We start from the raw sequence: 26708 nt of genomic DNA, 5'->3' as shown, positions 1-26708 counted from the left end.
AATCCCTAGCAGACTCTCTGCTGAGTGAGGAGCCCAACCTGAGGCTAGGTCCTGTGACCCTGGGATCACGACGTGAACCAAAATCAAGAGTTGATCATTTACCCAACTGAGCCACCCTGATGCTCCTAAAAGACTGCCTTTAAACATGGGAAACACACGGCCTCTCTTGGCATGAGGAAGGAATAATGTGTTATGAAGAAAAGGGGGCATTTTCTAAGCAAAATTTCCAAAGGTTTTTCTTTTATTTCCGCTGCTGTCTCACGTCAGCTGGCCATGGGATGGGGAACTCTGCCAGAAGGCATCTGACAACCTCTGTCAGTACCTTTGGATGAACACTTGGGATCTGACTGTGTTCACAAAGCAGAGGTTGTCTCCTAAAGACTGCACTTAACCATGCTATTTATTTTTGGAGAAGCAGGAACTAGAAAGCCAAGTGCCTAATGCAAACTCAACAGTAGAATTCATACCCTAAAATGCTTGTGCTTTCATGTATAATGACCGAAACTTCCAAAGGTAACTGTTAAGGGTTGGTTTTCTGCTGGAGTACCTGCCCCGTCTGTTTCAGACTCTTCCTCAATATAGTTGCTGTATTTAATTGTATCCTCTGTGCTGGACTTTGGGGAGGCTCTTAGGATCAGTGTTCATCTGTGTGTACACTAAAAAACTAGAAATAGAAAACACAAATCTTTGCCAAATTCTTCAGAGATGAGTATATTTGTATATGGTTTAAAATCAAACGTTATCAAAGCTTTTGATTAAACCAGAAGAGAAGTAATTTATTTAAAAATAAACATTTGTACTTCTGCGGTGCTACTAGGGACCATCTGGGCTTGGTTTGGGTGATTATAACTGGAGCCAGGCACAACAGTGGAAGGGACCCAATTTTGGGCCTTAGCCATTCAGCAGCTGGGAGAGCTTAGGATGTCAAAATGTCACAGCAAGAGCATAACCACCTCTGGGAGCTTTCTGGACCTTGCTTGTGGCAGAGGTGGGGCTTGAGGAGCTGACTTCAGCCTTCTCCCAGTTTTGCGGAAGGAAATGAAGCTCTGAGTTGGTTGGCTGCTACTAGCGACTATTTTATTTGTCAATATTCTAAGACTTACTAGGAAGTCTGTGTCATGAAAAAGATTATCTCTCAACCCAAGCTCCAGTGTACACCCCTCCCCCTGCAAGTAAGCCAGTCATCTTCCAAGTCATACCCTCCTCATCCAGGCTTCCCATTGGATCATGCTTCACCAAGTCAGATCTCACTCTTTCTTGAGATCTCACTCTTTCCTCTTGCTTGAGTGAGACAGCTTCAGCAGGATTAATTCAACAAGATTCAGACTTAAGCCTCCTATCTTATTTGATTTGTTCACCAGGTTTCCTCAGAAACCAACTTTGAGACAAAGATTTGAGTCCAAGGAGTTTATTTTGGGGTGACCCAAGAAAGCGTTATTCAGTGGGTTACCCCTGTCAATACCTGGGGGGTCAGTACCACTGGAGAACTATGGATGGTGGCAGAGAACACACCTCAGTGTCATCCCACCAAAAGAGGGCAAGGAAGTTCAGGGATTTTTCCTCCCATTCAAATGTCAGTAGCTGAGGGCTACATCTGTACTTCTGGCTGAAGCCCCCAAATGGAAAATTGTGGGTTTGGCAGTAAGTTGCTCTGGCATACACTGTGATGGCCAGTACCTGGGGATGGTAGGCAGAACACAGGCAGCATCTGCTAACATCAATAAAAATAACATCCAGGGCTCTTGTTTTAGTGATGCTGGAAAGCTTCTAGGAGAAGTATGCAGTGCCACAGTGAGTATTACCTATGGAAGTCTCCCAAGGTTTCTTATGTTTGGCGTATGAACTGTGCATCAGAGCCCTGCTTTGGCAGTCCCCCTCCCCACCCTATTTCCAGCACATGGACCAGAATTCTCAGGTCTTTCAGGAAATTCAGAGGTCTTTCATGTGTTTTTTACTCTTTCACTAACTCTGAGAATATAGTTCATCATTCATATTAGTGACCCTTCCCCTCCTATGAAAAGGCATGTGAAAAATCACAAAGTATAAAAATATGAAATACTCTTCCCACCCTCAAGGACCATGTAATCCAGTTGGTCAATTACTATGTGTATCATTATTCTTCTTTTCAGGTGGAATAAGGGGTAAAAACTAAAGGGATCAAGTTGCTCAAAAGTCTTTCCACCTGGAAAACCTACAAAAACAGAAATCAGGTTAGCTTGAGATTAGACTTGGAATGCTATAATCAGAGAGTTTGGTCCCTGATTTAAACCTCTGCCAAGTTACTGAAGATGATACTACTTTTAGCATTGTGTTATAGTCAGTGTTTGTCGGACCACAGCTACACTGTCAACTCCTTAAGAACTAGGATAATTTCCATATTAGTTCTCTCTTGCTGCATACCAAATTATCCCCAAATTTAACAGCTTAACACAGGATAGATTTATTATCTTACAGTTTCTGCCAGTCAGGAATATGGGCAACAGTTTACCTGGGTACTCATTCTCTGGGGCTTTCTCAAGGCTCATGTCTCATCTGAAGGCCTGACTGGAGAGGATCTGCTTCCAAGCTGACATGATTGTTGGCAGGATTAAGTTCTTAACACACACTGGTAAACTGGGGCCTTGGCTTCTAGATTGTTGTTGGCTGGAGGCCACACTCAGTTCCATGCCAGATAGGCTTCTCCAACATTGCATTTTGCTTCACCAAAGTGTGCAAACCAAGTGTGCAATAGAAACAGAAGTCAGTCTTTTCTAACCTAATTATAGAAGCGACAGTCCATCACATTTGCCAAATTCTATTGGTGAGAAGCAAGTCACTCAGTCCAGCCCATACTTAAAAGAAGGCGATTACATAAGGCCAAGACCACAAGGAAGCAGGGATCATTGGGGTATAGTAGGTGCTCCTAATGTTTATTATTTTGAACATTTATTGTTCCTAAAACACCAGGACAAGTTGCAAAACTGCATCACAGCAAAAGAACATTGGATTTCAGAGGGAGCTGATCATATAATAGGAGGGTTTGGAGTTGTACATTCTCTTTAGTGGACAAATCCCCTTAAGAACTCCATCATGTACTAATAGCGAGACTGTAAGCTCCTTTATGTGGGTGAGACTGTGTCCTTAATCTCGACATCCTCAACACTTTCCCTGATACGTGAAAGGAACTTGGCAAACACTGAATGAATTGAGGAGTGATTTAGTGAATGCCAATGTCTGTCCCTCTCAGGACTTTTTCCTCCCCGCCAGGCTACACATTTAACAAAATGTTATGCCACGTTAGAAAGCAGTCATGGGCCATGGGGGAGTTTACTATTGCAGAAAAACCAAACAAATATTTGATTAAATGAATGTCAACACAATATTCCCTATGTTGGCTCTGGCATTTTTATTTTACAATATCTTTCAAAATACTAATCTGAGAAACCTACAATGTGTACAAATAGAAACCATGCCCAGTAAGATCTGTGCTTACTAATACCTTTGGATTAAGTCTTCGTAGGATGGGCCCTGGAAAGATAGAATTTACAATCTAGTTTTATCTAGAGATTGACTCTAGCAAGGATTTGGATGCTAGATGTACTCTGGGGAGTAGTGTCTCACAGAGATTTCAAGTTGGAATTCAGCAGAAGAGTGAATCCATGTGAATATTAGTGCAAATCCTTTTCTACACAAAGTCAGCTATAAATTTTTGTAAGCCCTTGGAAGTCTATGATTGCAGTGGATTTTAAGAAAGTGTCAGATGAAATGCTTGTTAGAAAAGGAAGTTCTGGGAATCCCTGGGTGGCTCAGTGGTTTAGCGCCTGCCTTTGGCCCAGGGCATGATCCGAGTCCCACATCCGGCTCCCTGCATGGAGCCTGCTTCTCCCTCTCCCTGTGTCTCTGCCTCTCTCTTTCCTCTGTATCTTTCATGAATAAATAAATAAAATTTGAAAAAAAAGAAAAGGAAGTGCTTTTACTTAGAGAAATTAATTCTTGGTTTCAGAACTAATAGATATTCTCTCTCTCTCTTTCTCCTTCTCCTTACCTGTCTTTATATCTCTATCTCTGTCACTTCCTCTATCTCAAGGAAGAGTGATTTCCTGATTCTATACACATAAAATATTTATGGAAAGTCACAAACTTTACTGGCCAATTCAGCCTTCTTATTCCGTTTTGGGTGACTTAAACCCTACATATTAATACTAACATTCCTTGGATGTTGATAGATGAGTAAGAATCAGATTGTGTATTTCGTAAGAATGACGGGGGGGGGGTTCCCAAGAGCTACAAATTCTGCAAAACAAATCCCTTAAGTAAATAATGGAAAATGATAGTTTATTTTAAGCCCTTTGAAAAGTTGAAAAATGATGCAAAAGGAAAGGGCTCATCTGTTCCTAGTCAGCTTTTGACCTTTGACTATATAAACACAAGACACACATGACCTAGAGCTAGGAAACAGAGCATTATTTCTCTACTATTCAGATGGACAAAATGAACCTTCCCATTAAGTTTTACAGAGATATACTACAGCACTATTACACAGAACATTGCATTTAATAATTTAGTTTTTAAAAAGGCAATTGTTAAGATTTTTGGCAATCTCAGTAACTTTTTTTTTTTTTTTTAATCTCTGAAGTGAGGAGATTGCACCAGATTTTTTCCAGTTTTTCCTGCTCTAAAATGCTAATACCAGGACTCATCAAGACAGGCTATCTCAGAATCCATACACTAATTCTTGTCCTTTCACCACAGCCCTTTCTAATTCTATCTAATTCTATCCCATTCCATCTTGACATTAACACACAACTGTTAACGCACAGAAGTGAGCAAGCTCCTGCCAAAAGCATCTCACTTCTAGAAAGGACAATGAAGAACCCAGCACCAACATCAAGTGCCTTTGTTACTATACACTGAAAGTACCTGGTAGGAAGTGGGCCACAGAAGAAGCAGGAACATATCTCCTCTAAGCTTTTTTATTAGCAGGAAGGATCAGTTTTTTTTTTTTTTAAGATTTTTATTTATTTATTCATGATAGACAGAGAGAGAGAGAGGCAGAGAGAGAAGCAGACTCCATGTAGGGAGCCCGATGTGGGACTCAATCCCAGGACTCCAGGATCACTCCCTGGGCAGAAGGCAGGCGCTCAAACGCTGAGCCACCCAGGCATCCCAGGAAGGATCAGTTTAGAAGGTTAGTTATCAGGCAGCCCAGGTGGCTCAGTGGTTTAGTGCTGCCTTCAGCCCAGGGTGTGATTCTGGAGACCTAGGATTGAGGCTCACATCAGGCTCCCTGCATGGAGCCTGCTTCTCCCTCTGCCTGTGTCTCTGCCTGTGTCTCTGCCTCTCTCTTTCTGTGTCTTTCATGGATAAATAAATAAAAATCTTTAAAAAAATAGAAGATTAGTTATCTGCCACCTTGCAATTCAGTTGCTCTAATAATTCATCTCTCTTTACTTCCTTCAGGTAGAAAATTCATCTCTCGTTACTTCCTTCAGGTAGAAAACTTACCCCCAAGAAGCTTTATTTATGGCAATTCCTACATAGCATTCTAGTCTTAGCTGGATGCAAACTCCTCCAGGAAGACTTAGGCACTCCTTCTAACTTCCCATTTTGTCTTGCACGCATGCTCTCTACTATAATAATTTCCTTGCAGTGTGTTAGGTCTTCCCAAGAAGGGCTATGGTCTTCCATCCTTGTATCTTCAGTGCCCTATCGCCTACCATATAACTAGAGCTGAAAAGATATTTGTCCAGCCCATGAGTGAATGAAAGACTTTTCTGACCAATTTCACCCTGCTCTGATTACTCTTTCATTACAGGTTAGGCTGTTTATACCATGCCACAGAAGTACTTGAAGCAAATAAACTAGTTAGCTGCAAAATAATATTTCTGAGTCAAGGGATATCTATATGAGCAAGGAAATTGGCTATTTAAAGAAATTTTATGTAGATCTTTTTGTAACTGGTCAAGGAAGACATGAATTCAGATTTGCACAGGAATTTTAAGGAGCAGCCTTGTGGGAGAGAGTCCAGAGCTGCTTCTTCTGCCTAAAATTAAAACTGTCCAAAGAGCCTAAGAACTGGCTCATTTCCCTCTTCCCAGCCCACTCACTGATGCCCTAAATTAAAACTTGAATTAATAGCAGAAAAAGGAAGTATACTCTGAAGAGGTTTTCATCCACTAAAAGGAAGTGAGTATAAAAGACAGTTATCAACTTTTTCACTTTTATATTTTTTATGACACTGTTTCTTAATATGAACACAGCTTTATTTTCTTTTAATAAAAGTAACAGATGTTAATTGAAATAAGTTCAGACAATACAGAAAGCATTAAAAAAATGAAAATTATCTTATGTCCCATCACTCAGAGAGAACTGTTTATTAAGATTTTGATGTGTACCTTTCTATATTTTTTTCTATGCACATACAACAAGTGCAGTCATATTATACATTGATGTTTTGTAAAATTTTAAAAATTAAACTTAACATATAATGGGCATCTTTCCTTTAAAATAAATATTGATCTTTGTTATTGCTTTTAAATCTGCAGGGCAACATCCCATTGTATGGTTGTATTGTGATTTGTTTAATTAATTCTCTGTTGATGACAATCAGTTACATGGCTTCCGGGATTTCAGTATTATGAATAACACTATGATGAACATACCTGTTTGTAAAACTTTGTAGATTTTTCCAGTTATTTCCTTAGGATAAATTCACAGAAGTAACACTGCTGGATAAAAGGGTTTGCATGTAAAGAAACTCAATATATATAGTGCTGAATTACTCTCTGGAGAGGTTGATCCTATCTGCATTACTATTATCACTGGATGAGAAATTATTGCAGTTAGCAATAATACAGCAGTTAGCAATCGATACAGCAGTTAGCAATCTTAAAATTGTACCTATCTATTGAGCAAAAATTATGTTCATTGTTTCATTACACTGATTACCTGATAGGGAAATACTGATCAAATTTTTTTTTAAGATTATTTATTTATTTTAGAGAGAGAGAGAGTACACATGCATGCATGCAGGTGAGCAGGGGGAGCGGTAGAGGGAGAGGAAGAGAAAAAATCTCAAGCAGAATTCTCACTGAGCATGGAGCCAAGCAACGGGCTGCATCCCAGGACCCCGTGATCCCAGCCAAAACCAAGAGTCCCATGCTTAACCAACTGAGCCACCTCAGTGCACCCTGCACTGATCAAATTCTTAGAGGAAACTGCACTTGAGTCTTGGAGGCGACTAAAATTCAGTCCCACAGTAAGGAAGTAACAAGAGACCTGAATCTCATAATGGCTCAGGTGACATTTTGCTTATTATTTTCTTGGACAGTCTGTTCTTGAGGTTTGTGTAGTTCAATTATTGGCTGTTTTGATTTTCATTTTCCCTTTTGGTCCCACATATCCAAGATTAACTTGAGAAGAATTTGGAAAGACCATGAAGAAGTTATTCATTATCCTTACATCCTCCCTCACCTCAGAGTGAAATAGCATGAAATAGGTCTAACACCTCAGTATATCACTGTGACCATATCATTCTTCTTTGCATCCCCAAATTTCCTGCCTGAAGGATCTTTATTCCCTTCTCTCTCTAAAACTCTTACTCTCCAGCAATAACCTTATCTCTTTTTTGCCCTTCCTTTGAGTTTTGACTCAGTTCCTCTTCCCTCAAAGCAAGACTAGAACTGCATTTCATGTTATTCATTAGAAAACCTGATAAGGAGATTTTACATTAATCAACCTGATATTTTATTTGACCTTTATAGGTTTAATCAGTACCTTGTTCATTCAGTCGTCCACTTTGAATGCCTTCTTCCTTTCCTTCGTTTATCCATATTCTACTCATGCTTCAAGATGAGATCTGAGCCCCATTCTTTTAAGAATACTAATTTCTCACTTGTACATTATTTGGGTTAAGGATAAGCCAAAATCATGCTGAACATTACCAGATCCTTTGGACTGGTGAACAAAGTGGTATTACACTTACTGGCATTGAATAACTGTTGAAAGCATTTACTTTGTCATCTTCAAGGAAGTGTTAACAGACTAGACTCTCCTTTACCCCATCCTTAATTTTTTAAACATTACTCTTTGCACTCTTTGCTTTTGCTCCTAGGTAACGGAAATTAGGGACACCGCTAAGTCTTTGCTTGGACTGTTAGACACCAATGAGATATACATCTTCTCTATAAGCACCAATGAGATATATACTTTCTCTATAGAACTAATAAGATGCTATTCTACTACGTTAAGACTCCCAAGCTAACATTTACTGCTGAGCACTTACTCTATGCTCAGTATCTTTTTTTTTTTTTTAAGATTTTATTTATTTATTCATGAAAGACAGAGAGAGAGAGAGAGAGAGAGAGAGAGAGAGAGGCAGAGACACAGGCAGAGAGAGAAGCAGGCTCCATGCAGGGAGCCCAATGTGGGACTCGATCTCGGGGCTCCAGGATCGCACCCTGGGCAGAAGGCAGGTGCTAAACCGCTGAGCCACCCAGGGATCCCCTCTTTTTTCTTTTTAAGCATACTTTATTTATTTGTGAGAGGGACAGAGAAAGCACGAGCAGGGGCAGGGGGAGAGGGAAAAGCAGACTCGGGGCTGGATCCTAAGACTTTGGATCATGACCTGAGTGGAAGGCGTACTCTTAACCTGACTGAGCAACCCAGGCACCCCTGTGCTCAGTACTTTAAAAGAACTTCACAGGCATTAACTAATTTTATCCCCATAATAAAGCAATGAGGAGGGTACTATTACTAAACAAAAGCCTGGAGAGACTAACTTGCCTAAAGCCACACAGCTGCAAAGCAGTAGACATAGAATCTGAACCAGCAGCCTCATTCTAGAGCCTGTTCTCTTAAGTGCCATGACAGGTATGCCCCTGAGATAAAGAAATCTGCTGGAGGAACATTTGAGACCCTTTGAAAGGTAAGAGTTCTTTTTCTTCCCAGGAATGCTGTAATCTTTTTTTTTTTTAAAGATTATTTATTTATTCATGAGAGAGAGAGAGAGAGAGAGAGAGGCAGAGACACAGGCAGAGGGAGAAGCAGGCTCCACACAGGGAGCCTGACGTGGGACTCGATCCAGATCCCGGGGCCCCAGGATCACACCCTGGGCTGAATGAAGGCGGTACTAAACCACTGAGCCACCTGAGCTGCCTGGAATGCTGTAATCTGCATGTGATACTTGGAATTGCTGCAACCATCTTGTGACCAGGAGTTAGAGCTGAGTATGGTGGAGTAGAAAGATGCAAGGCTCTCAAGTTTTTAAGGACATCCTTGAGAAACTGAATTATCCAATCTTGGAACTGCTCTACCTTTGGAATTCTTGTCATGTGACATAATACTGAACTAAATACTGTTTAATTCCCTTCCATTAGGTTTTCTGTTAGTTGTATGGAAAAACACTCTCACTGATAAGCATACTCCAATCAGGGACATACAGCTCTTTCAGAGAGTCCAAATATCTGTACCATGTGCAAGTTTTTCATTCGGTTAACAAGTACAGCATGTCAGGTACAGTACAAGAATCAAACAAGTTGGGAAGGGCAGATTTCTCCACTCATGGAGAATAATAATCTGTTGGAAAATGTGGTAACCAAAGTGGAGGCAGGTATATATATAAGGAAGGTATCATGAGAACTAACCTATACCAAGAGGTCAGAGAAGTGCCTAATAGAATCAGGTGAATGCATGTTTACCAGATTCAAAGAATCCATGCCATATCGGTATCATCCATTTGTAAGTTTCTTATATATTTAATTTGTGATATTTTCTGGTTTTAGTTGTATACGACATAGTGTTATGTGTATAATAGTGTTAGGTGTATATATATTTAGGCAAATTTACAATACAATAATTATTTTTTAAAACAGATTTCTGATCTTTTTAAAGTTTCTTTTTTTTAGTAATCTCTCTACCCAATGTGGGGCTCGAACTCATGAGCCTGAGATCAAGAGTCACATGCTCCCGGGACTGAACCAGCGAGGCAGCCCTATAAAACAATAATTTAAATCAACGTGGAGGCCCAGAATATTTTTCCCTTTTAAATGTAAATACTGAAACCAAGTTAGGAGAAGCAGACTGACATAAAAGATAAGCAAAGAAATGGGAAGGAAGCCTTTCTTTGGTGTTTATCTCTGGCTAACTGGCTGGCGGCCTTCTTGTGCCTTGAACTTCATAATTTGTAAGGTGTGACTTGTAAATGGTTGCAATGTAATACTGCAGCGTTTTTAAATTCACGAAGCACAGAATTTTAAAACCCCTATACTGCTGTGAAAGTTCCAGAAACCATTCACCAGTTTAGCAAAGCAAATGGGCAAAGGGAAGGGGTGGTACAGGACATGACACACAAGAAAAGAAGGCAGTGAATGAAGGTGAAATCAAGAGGTAGTCAAGTGCCTGGTAAACTCTGCACAGCAGGAAGCAGCGCTGTCCACATTACTGCTACTGAGTAAATACTTGTTGGAATTTCCAGAGATGACCAAACAAACATCAAGAAGGAAGTGGCTTTTTTTTTTTTTTTTAAGTTTTATTATGGAAAACTTCTGACATGTACAAAAGTGCCGAGAAGAGTCACGAGAACTACCGCATCTTCAACCGTCATTACTCAGGGCCAGTCTTGCTTCCTTTGTCTCTCCAATGTTCTCAGGCAAATGCCACATCTATTATGTCACCCCTAGTATGTCGGGACACATCTCTAAGGCAAAAAGAACGGGAAACGAGGCGTTTTGTGTCGAGCTCACTCCGTGGCAGCCCTATCGTCGACTTTATAGCTTGTGAAATATGGTTTACAAGAGGGTTAAAATGGGCTTTTTTTTTTTTTTTTTTTTAAGTAACCACGATTAAAAAAAAAAGCAGGTGGTCAAATCCCCAAAAGGCTCTCCGGGAGGGAAGCAAGCTCACCCCACGCCTCCAGCTCGGCAGTTCAGGCCCCAGAGGCCCCAGGAGCAGCCCAGGGCCGCGGCCCTCCGAGGTGCAGACCCCAGCCGCAGCGCGCGGGCGCCAGCCAGCCCTTTAAGGACCTGGCTGGCCTTCGCCCCGCCCCCTCGGAGGAAGTCTCCGCCCCCTGGGCCCCGGCAGCCCCCGCGCGCCTCCGCGCGCGCCCCCGCCACCTCGTCCTACGGAGCGGCGCGCCGCCCTGGACGCGCGGGGCCTGGGCTCGGGGGCGCGCACGCCGTGCGTCCCAGGCTCGCTCGCGACTCTCGCCTGGTGCCGCCGGGAAAGGCCGACGGTGCGGTCCGCCATGTTCTTCTCCGCGGCGCTCCGGGCCAAGGCGGCTGGCCTCACCGCCCAGTGGGTAAGGAGGTTCGGAATGAGTCCGGGCGCTGCCGCCGCCCGTCTCTGTTTCTCGGTGTCTCCTTTGGTGGTGGGCACGCGAGAGCGCTGGGCTCTGCACGGCCCGCAGGCGGCGGCAAGGACACTGCGGCCTTCGCCCTCGCGCAGGGAGGCCGCCAGCAAGGCGCTCCGAGGGAGGGTCGCAGGCCGAGCTGCGGCGGGTGCGTGGTCTCCCTCCAGCCCCGGGAAGCTTACGCCTAATGTGGTCGAGGAGAGGAAGAAGCAAGGGCCGTCTGGTGCTGTGTGTGCGCCCGCCCGTCCTTGCGCGGAGCCCAGGCCTGGCCTAGCTCGGCCTCAAAGGTCGCTAAGACCCCCGCCCGCGAAGGAGGACCTTGCCTGTCAAGCCCGGTGACCCGGTTGCTGCCAGGTTGCAGGGGCGGCGCGCTGGAGAAGACTCTGAGATTGTAGGCTCTGGCTTGCGTGTCCAAAGCTGAAAGAGCCTTTCCTTAGGCGGATAGAAGGCGTTCGATTGACTGCCTGTGTGTCGCAGATCGGAAAAGTTAGGTGAATAATCGTATCCCACTGTGAAAGAACACCGCAGGGACTGCACCCAGAAGGATTTTAGAGCTTGGATGGGCTTCTGACACCCGAGTACATGCCCTTATCTTAGGCAAGGAAAGCGAACCTCAGTTCGAAACACTCATTCAACTTAGAAATGGGGATCCCAGGAATGACGATTATAGCAGCGTTTACTGGAAAAGAGACACCCCTTCCCCTTTGTTTCCCCTAGCAGTAAAATAGAAAGGTTGGGTCAATGCTTCGCAGAAGACCGGGCGAGAGTGCACAGAGTTAGTTAGGCCTGAGTTTGGATGGTGGCTTCACTGCCTTTTCTAGCACTTAGTTTTCTTAGTCATAAAATGGGAAGAATACTCCCAATTTGCAGTTTAGTCTTTCGGTAGACATTGGAGGTCCTACTGCACTGCCGGGCTGCAGGTAAAAATATGGATAATAATGATAGGTAACATTGGGTGACTACTTTCCATGTGCCGGGTTCCCTTTTAAATGTTTACATTCTAAATCTCATTTATGAGGTTGGTACTGTTATTTTTCCCTATTACAGATAAACGGATTTAGACAATCCCTGTTCTTGTGTAGTTGATAGTCTCACGTAGCAGAAACTTTAGGACGAGTATGGTACAGTGTTAAGAGATATGGATAAGGTCAGTTTGGTTTGAAGGTGGTAGAAGATTTTCCCTGGAGGCACTACTAACAAATTGGTGATAAGATCACATAAATTAGGGAGAGGGTATAATAGGTGGAAAGGACAACATAAGAAAAGGCTGTTTTTATTGGTAGTTAGCAAGAAAAAGCTTAATGTCTCTAAGAAACCTCAGTGTTGCTGGACTCCATTGTTAGAAGCAAGGTGAATGGAGAGATGAAGTGAGAGAGGTGGGCAGGGCCCAGATGTTGGAGCTCCTTGCTGTCCATGCCAAAGATTTCGGCTTTATCTTAGAGGCAATGCTGAGCCAGTGAGGATTTTAAAGGAGTAGAGGGGCATGGTCAGATTTCTCTGTATTGGATAGATAGCTGCATGGGAGTGAGGGAATACATTTGACCAGAGCCAGAGGCAGGGAGACAAATAAGGCTCCTGCAGAATCCCAGGTGAGGGGTGATGGGGATCAGACCTTGTCTACTGGTTGAAATGATAGAAATAAGAGTACAGATAGATTTTAACTTCTTCAGTTTTTGAGGCAAAGGGTTATTACAGATAAATTGAAAAACAGTTTAAACAATGAAAAAGTATCTTCGGGTAGTGGAAGAAAATTTCAATGAAATTTTATGTTGGTTTCTGCAGCTGTTTTTTCTTTGTTCAAATATTACCTGGTATGTAATGTATACCCAATAAATATTTGTTGAGTTGATGAATAAGTTTTTGTTGTTTTTCATTTTCTTCCAATTTTATTAAGCAATCTAACAAATCTTTCTAAGGTGTACAGCAAGGTGGTTTGATGTAGTTCAATTTTTATTACACAAGTAATACATTGTAGGAAAAAACATAATATTGGGAACAGCAAACAGAATAAGCTCAAAAAATAAAAATTACCATAGTCTCATTGGCCTGGAAATTACCAAAATGTTAACATTTTTGTGTCTGCAATTAATAGGACTTACAGAATTTTTTTTTATTTTTTTATTTTTTATTTTTTTGGTAAAAATTGGATGGTAATTGTTCGCCCTGTTTTGTAGCCTGTTTTTTTCTCATTAAACAATATTTTTATTTTTTTATTTATTATTTATTTATTTTATGATAGTCACACAGAGAGAGGCAGAGACACAGGGAGAGGGAGAAGCAGGCTCCATGCACCGGGAGCCCGACGTGGGATTCGATCCCGGGTCTCCAGGATCGCGCCCTGGGCCAAAGGCAGGCGCCAAACCGCTGCGCCACCCAGTGTTCCCTCATAAAACATTTTTGATCCACATTCCTTATCAGTAAATATTTCTTTTTTTTAAGATTTTATTTTTATTTATTTATGATAGACAGAGGCAGAGACACAGGCAGAGGGAGAAGCAGGCTCCATGCCAGGAGCCCGACGCGGGACTCGATCCCGGGACTCCAGGATTGCGCCCTGGGCCAAAGGCAGGCGCCAAACCCCTGAGCCATCCAGGGATCCCCTCAGTAAATATTTCTGTATGGTCATTTTTAATGCTGTGTAGCATTCTACGGTGAGGATGTTCTATAGCTTATATAACCAGGCCTTTCTAACCTTTTCCAAATAGAATAATCAGAATGACCTAGAAAAAGTCAGGGAAAGTATAAGAGGTCCCACTAATAAAGTTCCTTTCTTAAAGAGAAACCATTAAGGAAACCATTTGTATTTTCAGAGAAATTGCTTATTCTGTTATAATTTCTGCTGTATTAGCTAACTGCCAATTTCTTTACCATAGACATCAGTTTATCATTGCTTTAAAAATACCCATAACTTAGTACTGTCTAGAAGTGCCTACAAGACAATAGTTGTGTGATCTTTTAAACCATATTTCTTAATCTGGAGCCTCATTTTTGTTTCCTGTAAAGTACAGTAATACCTTATTTAGTGATTATCAAGAATTGCCTAAAAATGTGAATTGTGGAGCAGTAGACACTTAGAATAGGTTTATTCTCTTGAATAATTTTCCATGGCTTTCTGTAATGTTGATATCACTTTGCAGCTCATCACTCACTGCCACATTCCCAAGCAACTGCTTAATTCAGTAGGAGTGAGGGAATTGTGGCATTTTCAGCATTGTATTTTCAGCCTTAAAATTTGGGTTCTTTTTTGTAGTTTCTATTTGATCTTTTCATTCATTGAAGATTTTTTTTTTAATGTCCATAAACTTGAGTTTAGCACTTTTGAAATTGTTGTGTAGTAATCTCCATTGATTGTCTTTTTTCTTGAAAATGGGCTGTTTTGTTTTATGTTGAGTAATTTTGGATTGTATCCTAGACATTGTGAACTATAGGTCATAGAAACTCTAGATTTTGTTAATTCTTAACTCTGTGAGTGTTTTTGGTGTTGTGGCAGGCTGTTAACTCAGTTGAACTTGAAATATAATCCAACTCCCTTGTTGGCAGCAGCTCAAATATTGCTTCACTTCTTTTAGCTGGGCTGCTTGGAGTTGGCCCCAGGTGCATGCATGGTTTGGGGTCAGCCGCAGAATTTGTGGCTTCTCTCTGGCTCTTCCTTTTCTTCCATTTCCCACTTTTTCATGCCTGTGGTTGTCCCAAACTGTCCTATGGTTTTTCAAGCCATTAAAGCTACATGTTTTCTCTTGGGGTTTTAGCTGCGCAGCACAGTATTGACAGGGATCTGCCATCAGGCTAAAAGATGTTAAGTGTAAAGCAAAAAAACCTTGATTGGCTTCATCTAAGTATAGACTCCCCTTCTGTGTCTGCCATTTGGTGGTTCTCCAGTGCCTTCATTGGAGAGTGTTTTGGGTTTTTTATTTTTTTAAAAACATAGTTTATGCAGAGTTTATAGTTGTTACTCAAAAAATAGTTTATGCAGAGTTTATATTGTTTGGCCTGATGATATCTACTCAGCTACTCTACACATGGAACCTCCTGTGGTGGCATTTTTCTATCTAAATTTTCTAAATTGTAAGTTTTGTAGAATGAACTGTTTTCCCATTCCATTTAGAAGTTCTTAAACCTGAGTTTTCAGTGTCCCAGGGTATTTCCATTTTAGCTCAAGGACTCTAAAGGAGTTTGTTTTTTTTCTTTAAGGCATTTGTTTTAGTTTTCTATGTTGCTATCACAAATAAATTACCACAAACTTGGTGACATGCATAACACAGATTTATTGTTTTATGATTCTGTAAGTTAAAAGTTTGACATGGGTTTCCCTGGGCTAAAACCAAGGTGTTGGCAGAGCTACTGGAATACTGTAGGGGACAGTCTGTTTTCTTGGCTTTTCCAGCTTCTAGAAAAAGCTGCCCTTATTTGTTGGCTCATAGCCCCTTTCTTCCATCTTCAGAGCCAGCAAGGGCAGGTTAAACTCTCACATCACTGACTCTGCTTTCATCATTTGTGACATATCCTTTCCTAACTTTTCTCCTTCTTCTACATTTAAAGGGCCCTATGATTATCTTGAACCCACCCTGATGATCCAGAATAGGAGTTTCCCTATTTTAAGGTCAACTGATTAGCAGTCTTAATTCGATCTACAACCATAGTTCTCTTTTGCTATGAATATTAATATATTTAGAGTTTCCCAGGATTAGGAAGTCGGTATTTTGGGGGCATCATTACTCTGCCTGCCATGACCTTAAACACTTAACAGAAAGAGAAAATGAGTAAATTTACTTATTCAGTGAGGTTCAGCAGGCCACTACTGCATATTACAAATTCAGATCCTTATATTGGAGATGTGAACTCAGTTTCTGTTTCAAAGATATTTAGGGATGCATGGGTGGCTCAGTGGTTGAGCATCTGCCTTTGGCTCAGATTGTGATCCTGGGATTGAGTTCTGGGATTGAGTCCCACATGGGGCTTCCTGAATGGAGCCTGCTTCTCCCTCTATGTCTCTGCCTCTGTGTGTGTGTGTGTCTTTTTTTTTTTTTTAAGATTTTATTTATTTATTAATGAGAGATAGAGAGAGAGTGTGGCAGAGACACAGGCAGAGGGAGAAGCAGGCTCCACGCAGGGAGCCCAATGTCGGACTTGATCCCGGATCTCCAGAATCAGGCCCCGGGCTGAAGGCGGCGCTAAACTGCTGAGCCACCTGGGCTGCCCTCTGTGTCTTGTCTTTTATGAATAAATAAATAAAATCTTTAAAAAAAAAAAACCAAAGATATTTATAAATAGCTGAACTCCCTTCTCATTGGGCACTGTTTAATATCAGCCCAGTACTTTGGGTAATAAAGTATAGGTTCATTGACATATCAGTTTGGTTTTCCATTTTGACTCACCCCCCACTTCTTGAGTCTGTCAGGAAACAGTCGTAGGAATTTTTTTTCACTCAACAAGCACTAAAGACAACGTGTTTAAACACCTTTCTTTGCTTTGTTGTAACAGAGGGAAAGTGCCTTATATGTGGGATACTTTGCTGAGTGTCATCTCGTTTTGTAGGTGAGACAGCTGAAGACTGTCAGATAAATATGCCTCAAATTACACAGTAGTAGGAGCCTGAACTCGGTTTGTTGGCAATTCCCATTTGTTTTTTCTTTTAACTGCTTTTCTAAGTTACTCAGGTTTACTGAGGGAAATTGGTATGTACGGTGAAGATTTAAATTTAATAGGTGCTATAATAGTAGAGAGGCTTTCCAATGTTTGCAGAGACCAGAGAAATGCTTTTACTCAAGAAGAGAGATGCGGGGAGATGCGGGTTAACTTTGGTCATGATGCATGCAATTTTGTTCCTAAGGGAATATCATGATAGTATCATGCAAAGAAATATTACAGTTTGAAAAATACAGGTAATGACATGCTCTTTTCAGATGGCTACATATTGCTATAAGTACGTGTCCTTAATATTTTGAAGTATGGAGAAGGAAGTTCCTCATTATCACTAACTAAATACTCCTTAGTATTCTTTAGTACTTCTAAAGATTCTGGGTTGGAAAAGATCACCTAGCATTTCTTATTCTTGGCATCATTACATTCTGAAGATCATATACCCTAAAGCAGTAATTCCCAAACTGGATCTAAAGAATAACCGATGATGCTTTAAAAATATACATACTCGAGCTCCTCTTGATCATAGGTTTGTTAAATTTTAAACAATATACGTTTGTTGGAGTATTAGGCCTTAGGACTAGAAAATAAAATAGTTTACATTTATATAGTATTTATTTTTGTTTATTTGATTTTCAAGTCAAAAAATTGTGCTAAAGTTTTACCAGTTAATTCTTTAAGTTAAAAGCTCTTAAAATCACTTAAACTTTTGAAAATGAGGTTTGCTCTTATACTCAACTTGTAATTATTTAGGGTCTTATCTGTTTTTGTGATTATTGAGGCCTGTAGCTTCATTTTAGGGGTACAAGAAGAAAAAGTAATGGGAAACTGGAGTGTTACTATTTAAAGTTCCAGTAATAATAATAATAATAATAATAATAATAACAACAACAACAACAGTAGTGGCCAGTACATAAATACTTATAATGATACTGTGCTAAATACTTTCTCATTTAATCTTTAACAGTTTAAGATAGGCACTGCTTTGATTTTATAGATGAGCAAACCTAGGCACAGAGAGGTAGAGTAACTTGCTCAAGGTTACAGTACTATAATTGGTGAAGATGAGACTGAACCTAGGTCTATTGATTGAAATGATGTTTGGATATTTCATTTCTATGAAGTATTCTTATCCTTATGAGTGTTGTTTGTATCCACATTGGATTTTACGTATCTCAAGAGTGCTTTGTTTAATTTATGGTCAGGTTAGACAGTATCGTTGCCATTGATATGGTTATCCTAATCTGTTATGCTCCTATAAAACCTGTGCTTTTTGCGTAGCTTTTCTGTTATATAATTTGGCCAAACTTTGGTTGCTAATTCTCTTAACAGTGCTAGAAAAATCACTGAGATTTTGTTACTTTGAATTAGCATTTTTAGTTAAATTATTGATGGAACTTTATTTGGAAGACATTTGTAAGAGCCTTCCCATATAGATTTGAAAATATAACAGAACTTAATTTTAGTGGTTAAAGCATGTATTCAAATTAGGCAAATCTTTATCTGGCTTTTCATTTATTTAGTACTGAGATCTAGGGAAAATTTTTTCCTTTGTTTTTTGAGCCTTAATTTGCACATCTCTAAAACAGATGGTAATAATACCTGGTAGGGTTGCTGGAAGGAGTGAATGTGTTACTCTATAAAGTTGGTAGCACAGTTTCTGATGCAGAGTAAAGCACTTGTATTTCTTATCACTGTCTTTGAAGTAGATAAGTTACTATTAGCCCACTCATCATCTACTTTACTAAACTAAAATGCACTGAAAACTTTTATTTAAAGTGTAGAAATACCTACTCTGAATGTATCATAAACAAAGACTGTTGGGGTAGTTTTTTGTTTTCAGGTCTTTGCTCTGACAGCCGAAAGAAATGGCTTCTGGTTGAGATGGCAGTGGAGGAGGCTGTAGGTAATAGGCAAGTAGGTAATTGGTCAACAGTGGCAAGTACAGAGGGAGCCAGTATCACTTTCCCTTTACCAGATGTTTCACATGTGAGTTGTGACCCCCTGCAGGTGCACACTTACATTGTGGATTTAATCTGTAAGTGTTTGAGGTAGTGTGAAAGGTATATTCTTTGCCTGAGTTGGTTGCTCATAAAAGAAAACACCGATTTTCAGTGCCTGACCTTAGTCCTATCTTTCTGACTAATTACGTTACTGTTTCTGTCAGTTTCGTTTTGCAGCTTCCTTATCCTTTAAGTTCCTCTGGCTGGATGTGTCCTTTTATAGTGCAAATAACTGAGAACTGGTGAGCAGAGTGGATATACTGCTAATGTTTGAGCAACAGAGGAAACTAATTTTAAGATTTTTTTAATCTATTCATGAGAGACAGAGAGAGAGAGAGACAGAGACACAGAGACACAGGTAGGTAGTGGGAGAAGCAGACTCCATGCAGGGAACCTGACATGGGACTTGATCCGGGTCTCCGGGATCAGGCCCTGGGCTGAAGGCGGCGCTAAACCCCTGAGCTACCCAGGCTGCCCTAGAAACTAATTTTAAACAAATGTAGAGCTCATGAAAGATTCTGTTCTTGCGAGAGGGGTGTGTAAGAATATAAAATTTCAATTTTTGTTATTTTGAGCTCTTAGGATTGGTAATGCAAATAATTATTAAAAAGGGAAGGGCTGGTTTGCCTGGGTGGCTCAGTGGTTGAGTGTCTACCTTCAGCTCAAGTTGTGATCCCAGGGTCCTGAGAATGAGTCCCGCTTTGGGCTTCCCGCATGGAGCCTGCTTCTCCCTCTGCCTGTATCTCTGCCTCTCTGTGTCTCTCATGAATAAATAAATAAAATCTTTAAAAAGGGGCGGGGGAAGGGCTAATAGAGCAGACAGTTTAGATCCAAAAGGCCTGGGCTATGACTCCATCTCTGTCACTAATTTTTGTGGTATAGGGCAGGTTACTGTTTCTGAGCCTAAGTTCCTTTAAAAGTAAAATAGAAATAATAACCATAGATTTTTGAGAAGTCAATGAAAAAAAGTATCTTGAAGTACTTAACACAAAGCTACTCAAGTTGAATTCAAAGAAAACACTTGCTATTATTTGCCTGTTGTAAATAACTGGTGTTGGAATGCCTCTTCATTCCAAGGTAAAACTAAATTCAAATGGCTTATTAAGTGGTGTAAAGATGGTAACTCAGACTTTTCGTATCTTATTTATTCTTTTATTGCAAGTGTCTAATGTGGATGTCATAATGAATACAAAATAGGTGAAGCTCTAAAAATATGTAAAAGACATGGCAGCTTTGAAAATGGCCATGTGCTACCTTGATATGAATGGGTAACAGTTTATGCCAGTTGAGAAGCAATGGGGCTAATATTTATCAGTTTGCCCTAATTTGTTTCATTGTTTTATAAACAAATTATCTGAGCCTTTTTTCTACTATTTTGAAGAAGTTTTGGCTTCAGACATTGAAATTAAGTTGCTCAAATGGTACGCTAATGTGTATATATACATATTTAGGTATTCTATAGGAAAAGAAGAGTGGCATTTACTGTTTTTTTGAAAAAAGTTTTTTAAAAAGACCGTAAATTAAAAAAAAAAGACAGTAATTAGCTTGTTTTAAATAAAGGACATACATACATACTTCTCTCTGTAAATGAGAATGTGGTGAGCCAATGGAGGAGGCAGGTCTTTTCATTTCTAATCTGTCTTCCTGTGTGTGGATGCATTCCAGGTTTTCTTCATTAAATTTCTTGATTTCTTAGATCTGTATACTTCTAGAGCTCTGATATCAAATAGTTCCATTCAAGTGGCTAATAATAAGACTATAACTTATAAACATTAGCCCTAAGATCTTATATCAGTTCTACCAGTAATTAGTTACGTGATCTTGAGAAGTTTTCATAACTCATTTAAACCTCTATTTTCTGGAAATTATACCCATTTTGCATGAAAATTGTAAGAATTAAATAATGGAAAAGCTTGGTGACTGACACATAGTACTTCTAAAATAATAATGATAGGTAATATAGTACTCACTACATGCCAGGCAGCATATTAAGCACTTTTTACATAGATTATCTTATTGATTGATTGTTTTTAAAGATTTTATGTATTTATTCATGAGACACACACACACACAGAAGCAGAGACACAGACAGAGGGAGAAGTAGGCTCTATGCAGGAAGCCTGACGCGGGACTGGATTCTGGGTCTCCAGGATCAGGCCCTGGGCTGAAGGCAGCGCTAAACTGCTGAGCCACCTGGGCTGCCCTAGATTATCCGTTTTAATCTTTAGAACAGTCCTATGAAGAATATACAGTTGTTAATACAATTTTACAGATGAGGAAAGTGGCTCTGGAGCTGGGCTTTTTCTTTTCTTTTTTTTTTTTTTAAGATTTTATTTATTTATTCATGAGAGACAGAGACAGAGAGGCAGAGGGAGAAACAGAGAGGCAGGGGCTCTCCATGCAGAGAGCCTAATGTGGGACTCGATCCCGGGACTCGAGGATTATGCCCTGGGTGGAAGGCAGATGCTAAACCACTGAGCCACCCAGGCGTCCCTGGGCTTTTAACAACTTGGCTATATTGTCTTTCTGCAGATAGTATATTTATGGAATATTATTAAGTACCAGTGATAGATCCCAGTTCCTGAGATGTTAGACTGTGGCCAATGTGGCTTTCAGAAATGATGAAATTGATGCTTCCTATTTGGTATTGGTCCTTTTCACTGTCAGAAAGACAGTATTTCAGCAATTAGTTTGGTGACATTAGGCAGGATGATTTGGACTGGGGAAGGGTCAGCTAGAAAGCTATTAGAGTAATACACAGACCTAGAGTAATATCTGAATAGAGTAATGATAGAGAGGAAAAGGACTAAAGACTATTGATTTGTAAAAATTGAAATGTTGGGACACCTGGGTGGCTCAGCGGATTAGCGCCTGCCTTTGGCCCAGAGAGTGATCTTGGAGTTCCTGGATTGAGTCCCACATTGGACCTGCATGGAGCCTGCTTCTCTCTCTCTCTGCCTGTGTCTCTGTCTCTGTCTCTCTCTCTCTCTCTCTTTGTGTCTCTCATGAATAAATAAAATCTTAAAAGTAAAGATAAAAAATTGAAATGTGGCACCTGGATGGCTCAGTGAGTTAAGCATCTGCCTTGGGCTCAGGTCATGATCCCAGTGTCCTGGGGCGCCCTGCTCAGTGGGGAATCTACTTTTCCCTCTCTCTAAGCACCCCCCCCCCCCCCCCCGGCTTGTGCTCTTTCTCTCAAACAAAATCTTTAAAAGAATAAAATAAAAATTGAAATGTAATTAATATATACACATGGCAAAAAATTCAAACAGTATGCAAGGATATATGTATCATAGAATAAGGGTACAAGGATATATATTATGATAAATATATTAAATGTGTTACATATATTAAAGAGTAAATTTCCTTCCCACTCCACATCCTTGATCCCCTTTTTCAGAGATTGCCACTGTTACTGGTTTCGTTTGTAATACCTCTATATTCTTTATTTTATAATATTTTCTATATTTTGAAAAATTAGTGGGACATGCAGACTGGGTATATTTGTAGATCTTTCCATCTTGCTCAGAACTGTGAAGGCTCTGAGGTTTTACCCTACTTGCCAGCCAACACGTTAAACCTGCCTTGGTGTAATGGATGCTGACGGAGACTCCTAGGTCAGGGACAGAGGATTTTATTACTCAGGCCATAGGAGGGTAGCATAAGCTTCATGTTCGAATTGATTCCCCTTCACCCTCACATCCCATGGGAGTGAGATGGAGCAGCCTGGGTGAATGCTATGCATCACAACTGAGGAACCCAATCCCAGTTGCAAGAGAACTTGCTCAACCTTAGCCTGAGAGGGAGATACTCTACAGAAATCCTTGAAAAGACAGTCTGGAACAAGAACTGTCAGTGGCTAGTGCCTCTGCTCCTGTGCAGAGATGTGCAGAAACTGACACTCATGGAAAATTGTCTGCCAGCACTACTACTTCTTCCTCTCCAAATTTAAGTAAAAAAAAATTTATAGGTTAATTTCAGTGATGAGAAAGGAGAAATAGTATTTTTTAACCGTCTAATATACTTTCATCAGAAAAATTGATGGTCTTATATATATATACGGATATATATAATATATGGATTATATATGGATATAAATAATAAAAATAATTATGTGGAAATTCAGGAAGCTCTCACTAATCTGTTCTTTATGACAATATGGCAGTGACTCTTTACTTAGAGTCAGCTAACAAAGCGCAGTTTTAAAATCTGTTCTTAAGGAACGTCTGGATGGCTCAGCGGTTGAGCGTCTGCCTTCAGCCTAGGGTGTGATCCTGGTGTCCCAGGATCGAGTCCCATGTCGGGCTCCCTGCATGGAGTCTCCTGCTCTCTCTGCCTCTGTCTCTGCCTCTCTCTCTCTCTCTCTCTCTCTCTCTCTCTCTGTGTCTCTCATGAATAAATAAAATCTTTAAAAATAAAATCTGTTCTTAAAGTGCAGTTATTTAAATCTCCCATTTTTCAGTTATTAAATGTTTTATCCCCATGTCAGCTAAGCAGATGTAATGATGCTCTAATAGGTTATATAGTGCCTTCAGAGAAACTTTATTATTTGAGCCTCAAAACACCCTAGTAAGTAAACAGCCCTGTTTTATAGGTGCAGAAGTTGAGACTTAAGAAAATTAAGTGACTTGTGCAAAGTCACGTTAGTAAGCAGATAGTGGTGATCTAAACCCAAATTAAAATTTTTTTAAATCTGAAACTCCAGCATTTTTTTCTAGGGCTTAGCTGTTTTTTTTTCTGACTATTCTCAATCAGTAGTGTGTTTTCAGTGATTTGGACTTTAAAGCACATAATTTTGGTTAGAAGTGTCTGTGTCTGTATTTGCATATAAGCTCATGTACATATCCGGAACTACAGGTCAGCCAGAGAGTGCTTCAAAATAACTTTTCCAATATATATAGCTACATAGCCCCAGAGACCAGTTTTCAAGATTATCTCTGTATTTTTCGCTTTTTTCCTGTATTTTTCATTTTAAGTAAAGTTATGTGGCAGATACTGGAATAATGAGGAAGGGATCAAATATTAACCCAAAACTGAAGAAGCGATTTTAACTTAGAGATTGGTGGTGTTTAATTTGGTCATAATAGGGAAGTTGGAAAGATAAATAGGATTAAGAGTAATGGTGTTAAGTTTCATTTTGTACTTGAATGTTTTGTTTTACTATTTTTTAAGATTTATTTGTTTGAGAGATTATATGCTCGCATGAGCAGAAGAGCAGAGGAAGAGAATCCTCAAGTAGATTCCCCTCTAAGAGTGGAGCTTGACCTGGGCCTCAATCCCAGGACCCTGAGATGACCTGAGCTGAAGTCAGGAGTCTTGCACTTAGCTGACTGAGCCACCTAGGCACCACGATGAATGTTTTGTTTTAAATAAGATTTTTTTGTTTGTCAGTTAATCCATGCTGAATAGGAAGCATGGAAAATAGAGAAAAATAGAAGAAACTATGAAAATAAGAATCCCTTACAATCTTGTTAACATCATAATGGAAATAGGCACTTAAAGTTATGGCCTTTCCAGTCTTTTCATTAATATCTATATTGAATATAATTGGGATAGTAGTTTATGCTTTTTTGGTTTATTTAACTCTGATATTTTCCAGTTATGATTGTGGCATGAATACATCTTTCAGTGTCATTCTTTAGGAAATACAATTTTTGGCAGCTTTATAATATGATTTTTATTGGAATTATTAATATTTACTTAAAACCTTCCTAATTTGGGCTTTTTTTTTTTAAGGTTTTATTTATTTATTCATGAGAGACACAGAGAGAGAGAGGCAGAAACACAGGCAGAGTGAGCAGCAGGCTTCATGCATGGAGCCCGATGTGGGACTCGATCCTGGATCCGGGATCATAGCCTGAGCCAAAGTCAGATGCCCAACCGCTGAGCTACCCAGGCGTCCCTGGGCTTTTGGTTGCTTGTGTTTTTCTATAACATTACAGAGAATATATTTCTGTAAAATAAACCTTTATCCTCTTTTTATACTATTCTTTACAATAAAATTCTAGAAGTAGAATTACCAAGTTAAAAGATGGAAACTTTCTTTAGTCTGTCTATAAACCGTTGTCAGTTTGTTCTCCTTGAAGGCTAAATCAGTTTTTACTTAATGTGTAAGCATACCTACCTCTTCATACACTCAGCAGAATTTTTATCCTTAAAAAAAAAGTGCTAATTTGATAGCTGGAAATACCTCATTTAAAAATGCATTAAAAAAAATTATGTGCAAGAGAGAGTGAGCATGAGCAGGGAGTGAGAAGCAGACTCTCTACTGAGCAGGGAGTCCAATGCCGTGCTCCATCCCAGGATCCTGGGATCAAAACCTGAGCAAAAGGCAGCCACTTAACCAACTGAGCCATTCAAGCCCCCTAAACATGTATGTTTTAAATTACTAGTTAGTTCATTAACAGTTATATTCTGACATTTCTGTTCCTATTTATTCATTTTTCTCAATAATTTATATGTGTTTATGATCTTTTCAGGCTGTTAATTTTTTGTCATCAAATGTGTATAAGATTCAGGAGTCATTAGCATGGAGTTAATATTTAAGGATGAATAAACTCTAAGGGGCAAAAAAAAAAAAAAAAAATCTATGGAGAAAACCTAGGACAGAGCTGAGCCCTGAGGACAGCCTACCCTGAGGAAGTAGGTAAAGAGCCAGTAAAGTAAACAATGTTAGGGTTCAGAAGTTAGGATAAGAGGAGACTGGATGCTTTCCATTCTCTTAAATTAATTCTTTATTATGAAATCTTTCATTCTCAGAGTATAATTAAGTAATTCACTAATGTTACTCAGTAAAAATGTTCTTTGATGACAAAAAAATCTCCGCTGAAGTGATGCAGGAATTATCTTCTAAATTTTAGTTTCAGTTAATTTTTCAAAGCTTTATGCTGGTCTGTTTTGTTTGTTTTTAACAGTATTATTTGGGAACTATGCCCTTAGTTTTATGTTTATCTCCGTCTTGGTTCTGGACAGGCAAATCAGGAATATAAGCAAAAACTTGTATTTAATTCTTAGATTGACCCTGAAGCATTTTGGGAGAATTTTTGTGTGTGTGTGTTTTTTTAAAGATTTTATTTATTTATTCATGAGAGACACACAGATCGAGGCAGAGAGAAGCAAGATCCATGCAGGGAGCCTGACCTGGGACTCAATCCTGGGTCTCCAGGATCACACCCTGGACTGAAGGCGGCGCTAAACTGCTGAGCCACCGGGGCTGCCCAGTTTGGGAGAATCGAATAAAAGTACAAGAACCTAAACAATCTCCTTGGTGTGTTTTGTTTTTTTCTTTTAAATGTTTATGTGTTTAAGATGCAAAACAGAAAGGATAAACACTGTGTTCCTTTTGCTGCCCAAGAAAGAAAACAAAAATGAGTTAAAGCCCCGTTTACCACTAGCTGTTCAAATTCTCCCTCCTTGTCCTATTATCCTGAAACAGATATTACCGTATTTTTTTATATTACCGTATTTTATAGCCATGTCCAGCATTCTTATTTTTAAATTTTTTAAAATTTGAATTCAATTAACATATAATGTATTATTAGTTTCAGAGGTAGAGTTCAGTGATACATCAGTCTTATATAAGACCCAGTGCTCACTACATCAGGTGCCCTTCCATCTGTCACCCCGTTACTCCATCTCCTCACCCCCTCCTCTAGTGACCCTGTTTGTTTCCTATGATTAAGAGTCTCTTATGGTTTCTCTCTCTCTCTGATTTCGTTTTATTTTTCCCTCCCCTCCCC

At 39.8% G+C, this 26708-nt stretch overlaps 2 protein-coding genes across 9 annotated transcripts in view; one reads left to right on the top strand and one right to left on the bottom strand.

Moving 5' to 3' along the window:
- LOC140634956 (uncharacterized) overlaps positions 1 to 26708 on the bottom strand; it is a 119645-nt gene that overhangs the window by 71758 nt on the left and 21179 nt on the right. The window lies entirely within an intron of this gene.
- NDUFV2 (NADH:ubiquinone oxidoreductase core subunit V2) overlaps positions 11010 to 26708 on the top strand; it is a 33867-nt gene continuing 18168 nt past the window's right edge. The window contains exon 1 of the mRNA XM_072828744.1: positions 11010 to 11275. Coding sequence (XP_072684845.1) covers positions 11222 to 11275 — 54 coding nt within the window. The 5' untranslated portion in view covers positions 11010 to 11221. The remainder of the gene's footprint in view (positions 11276 to 26708) is intronic.

Source organism: Canis lupus, chromosome 6 (genome assembly GCF_048164855.1).
Source record: "Canis lupus baileyi chromosome 6, mCanLup2.hap1, whole genome shotgun sequence".
Lineage (NCBI taxonomy): Eukaryota > Metazoa > Chordata > Mammalia > Carnivora > Canidae > Canis > Canis lupus.
Note: the sequence above shows the minus strand (reverse complement) of the source record. Positions and strands in the feature narration are given on the sequence as shown.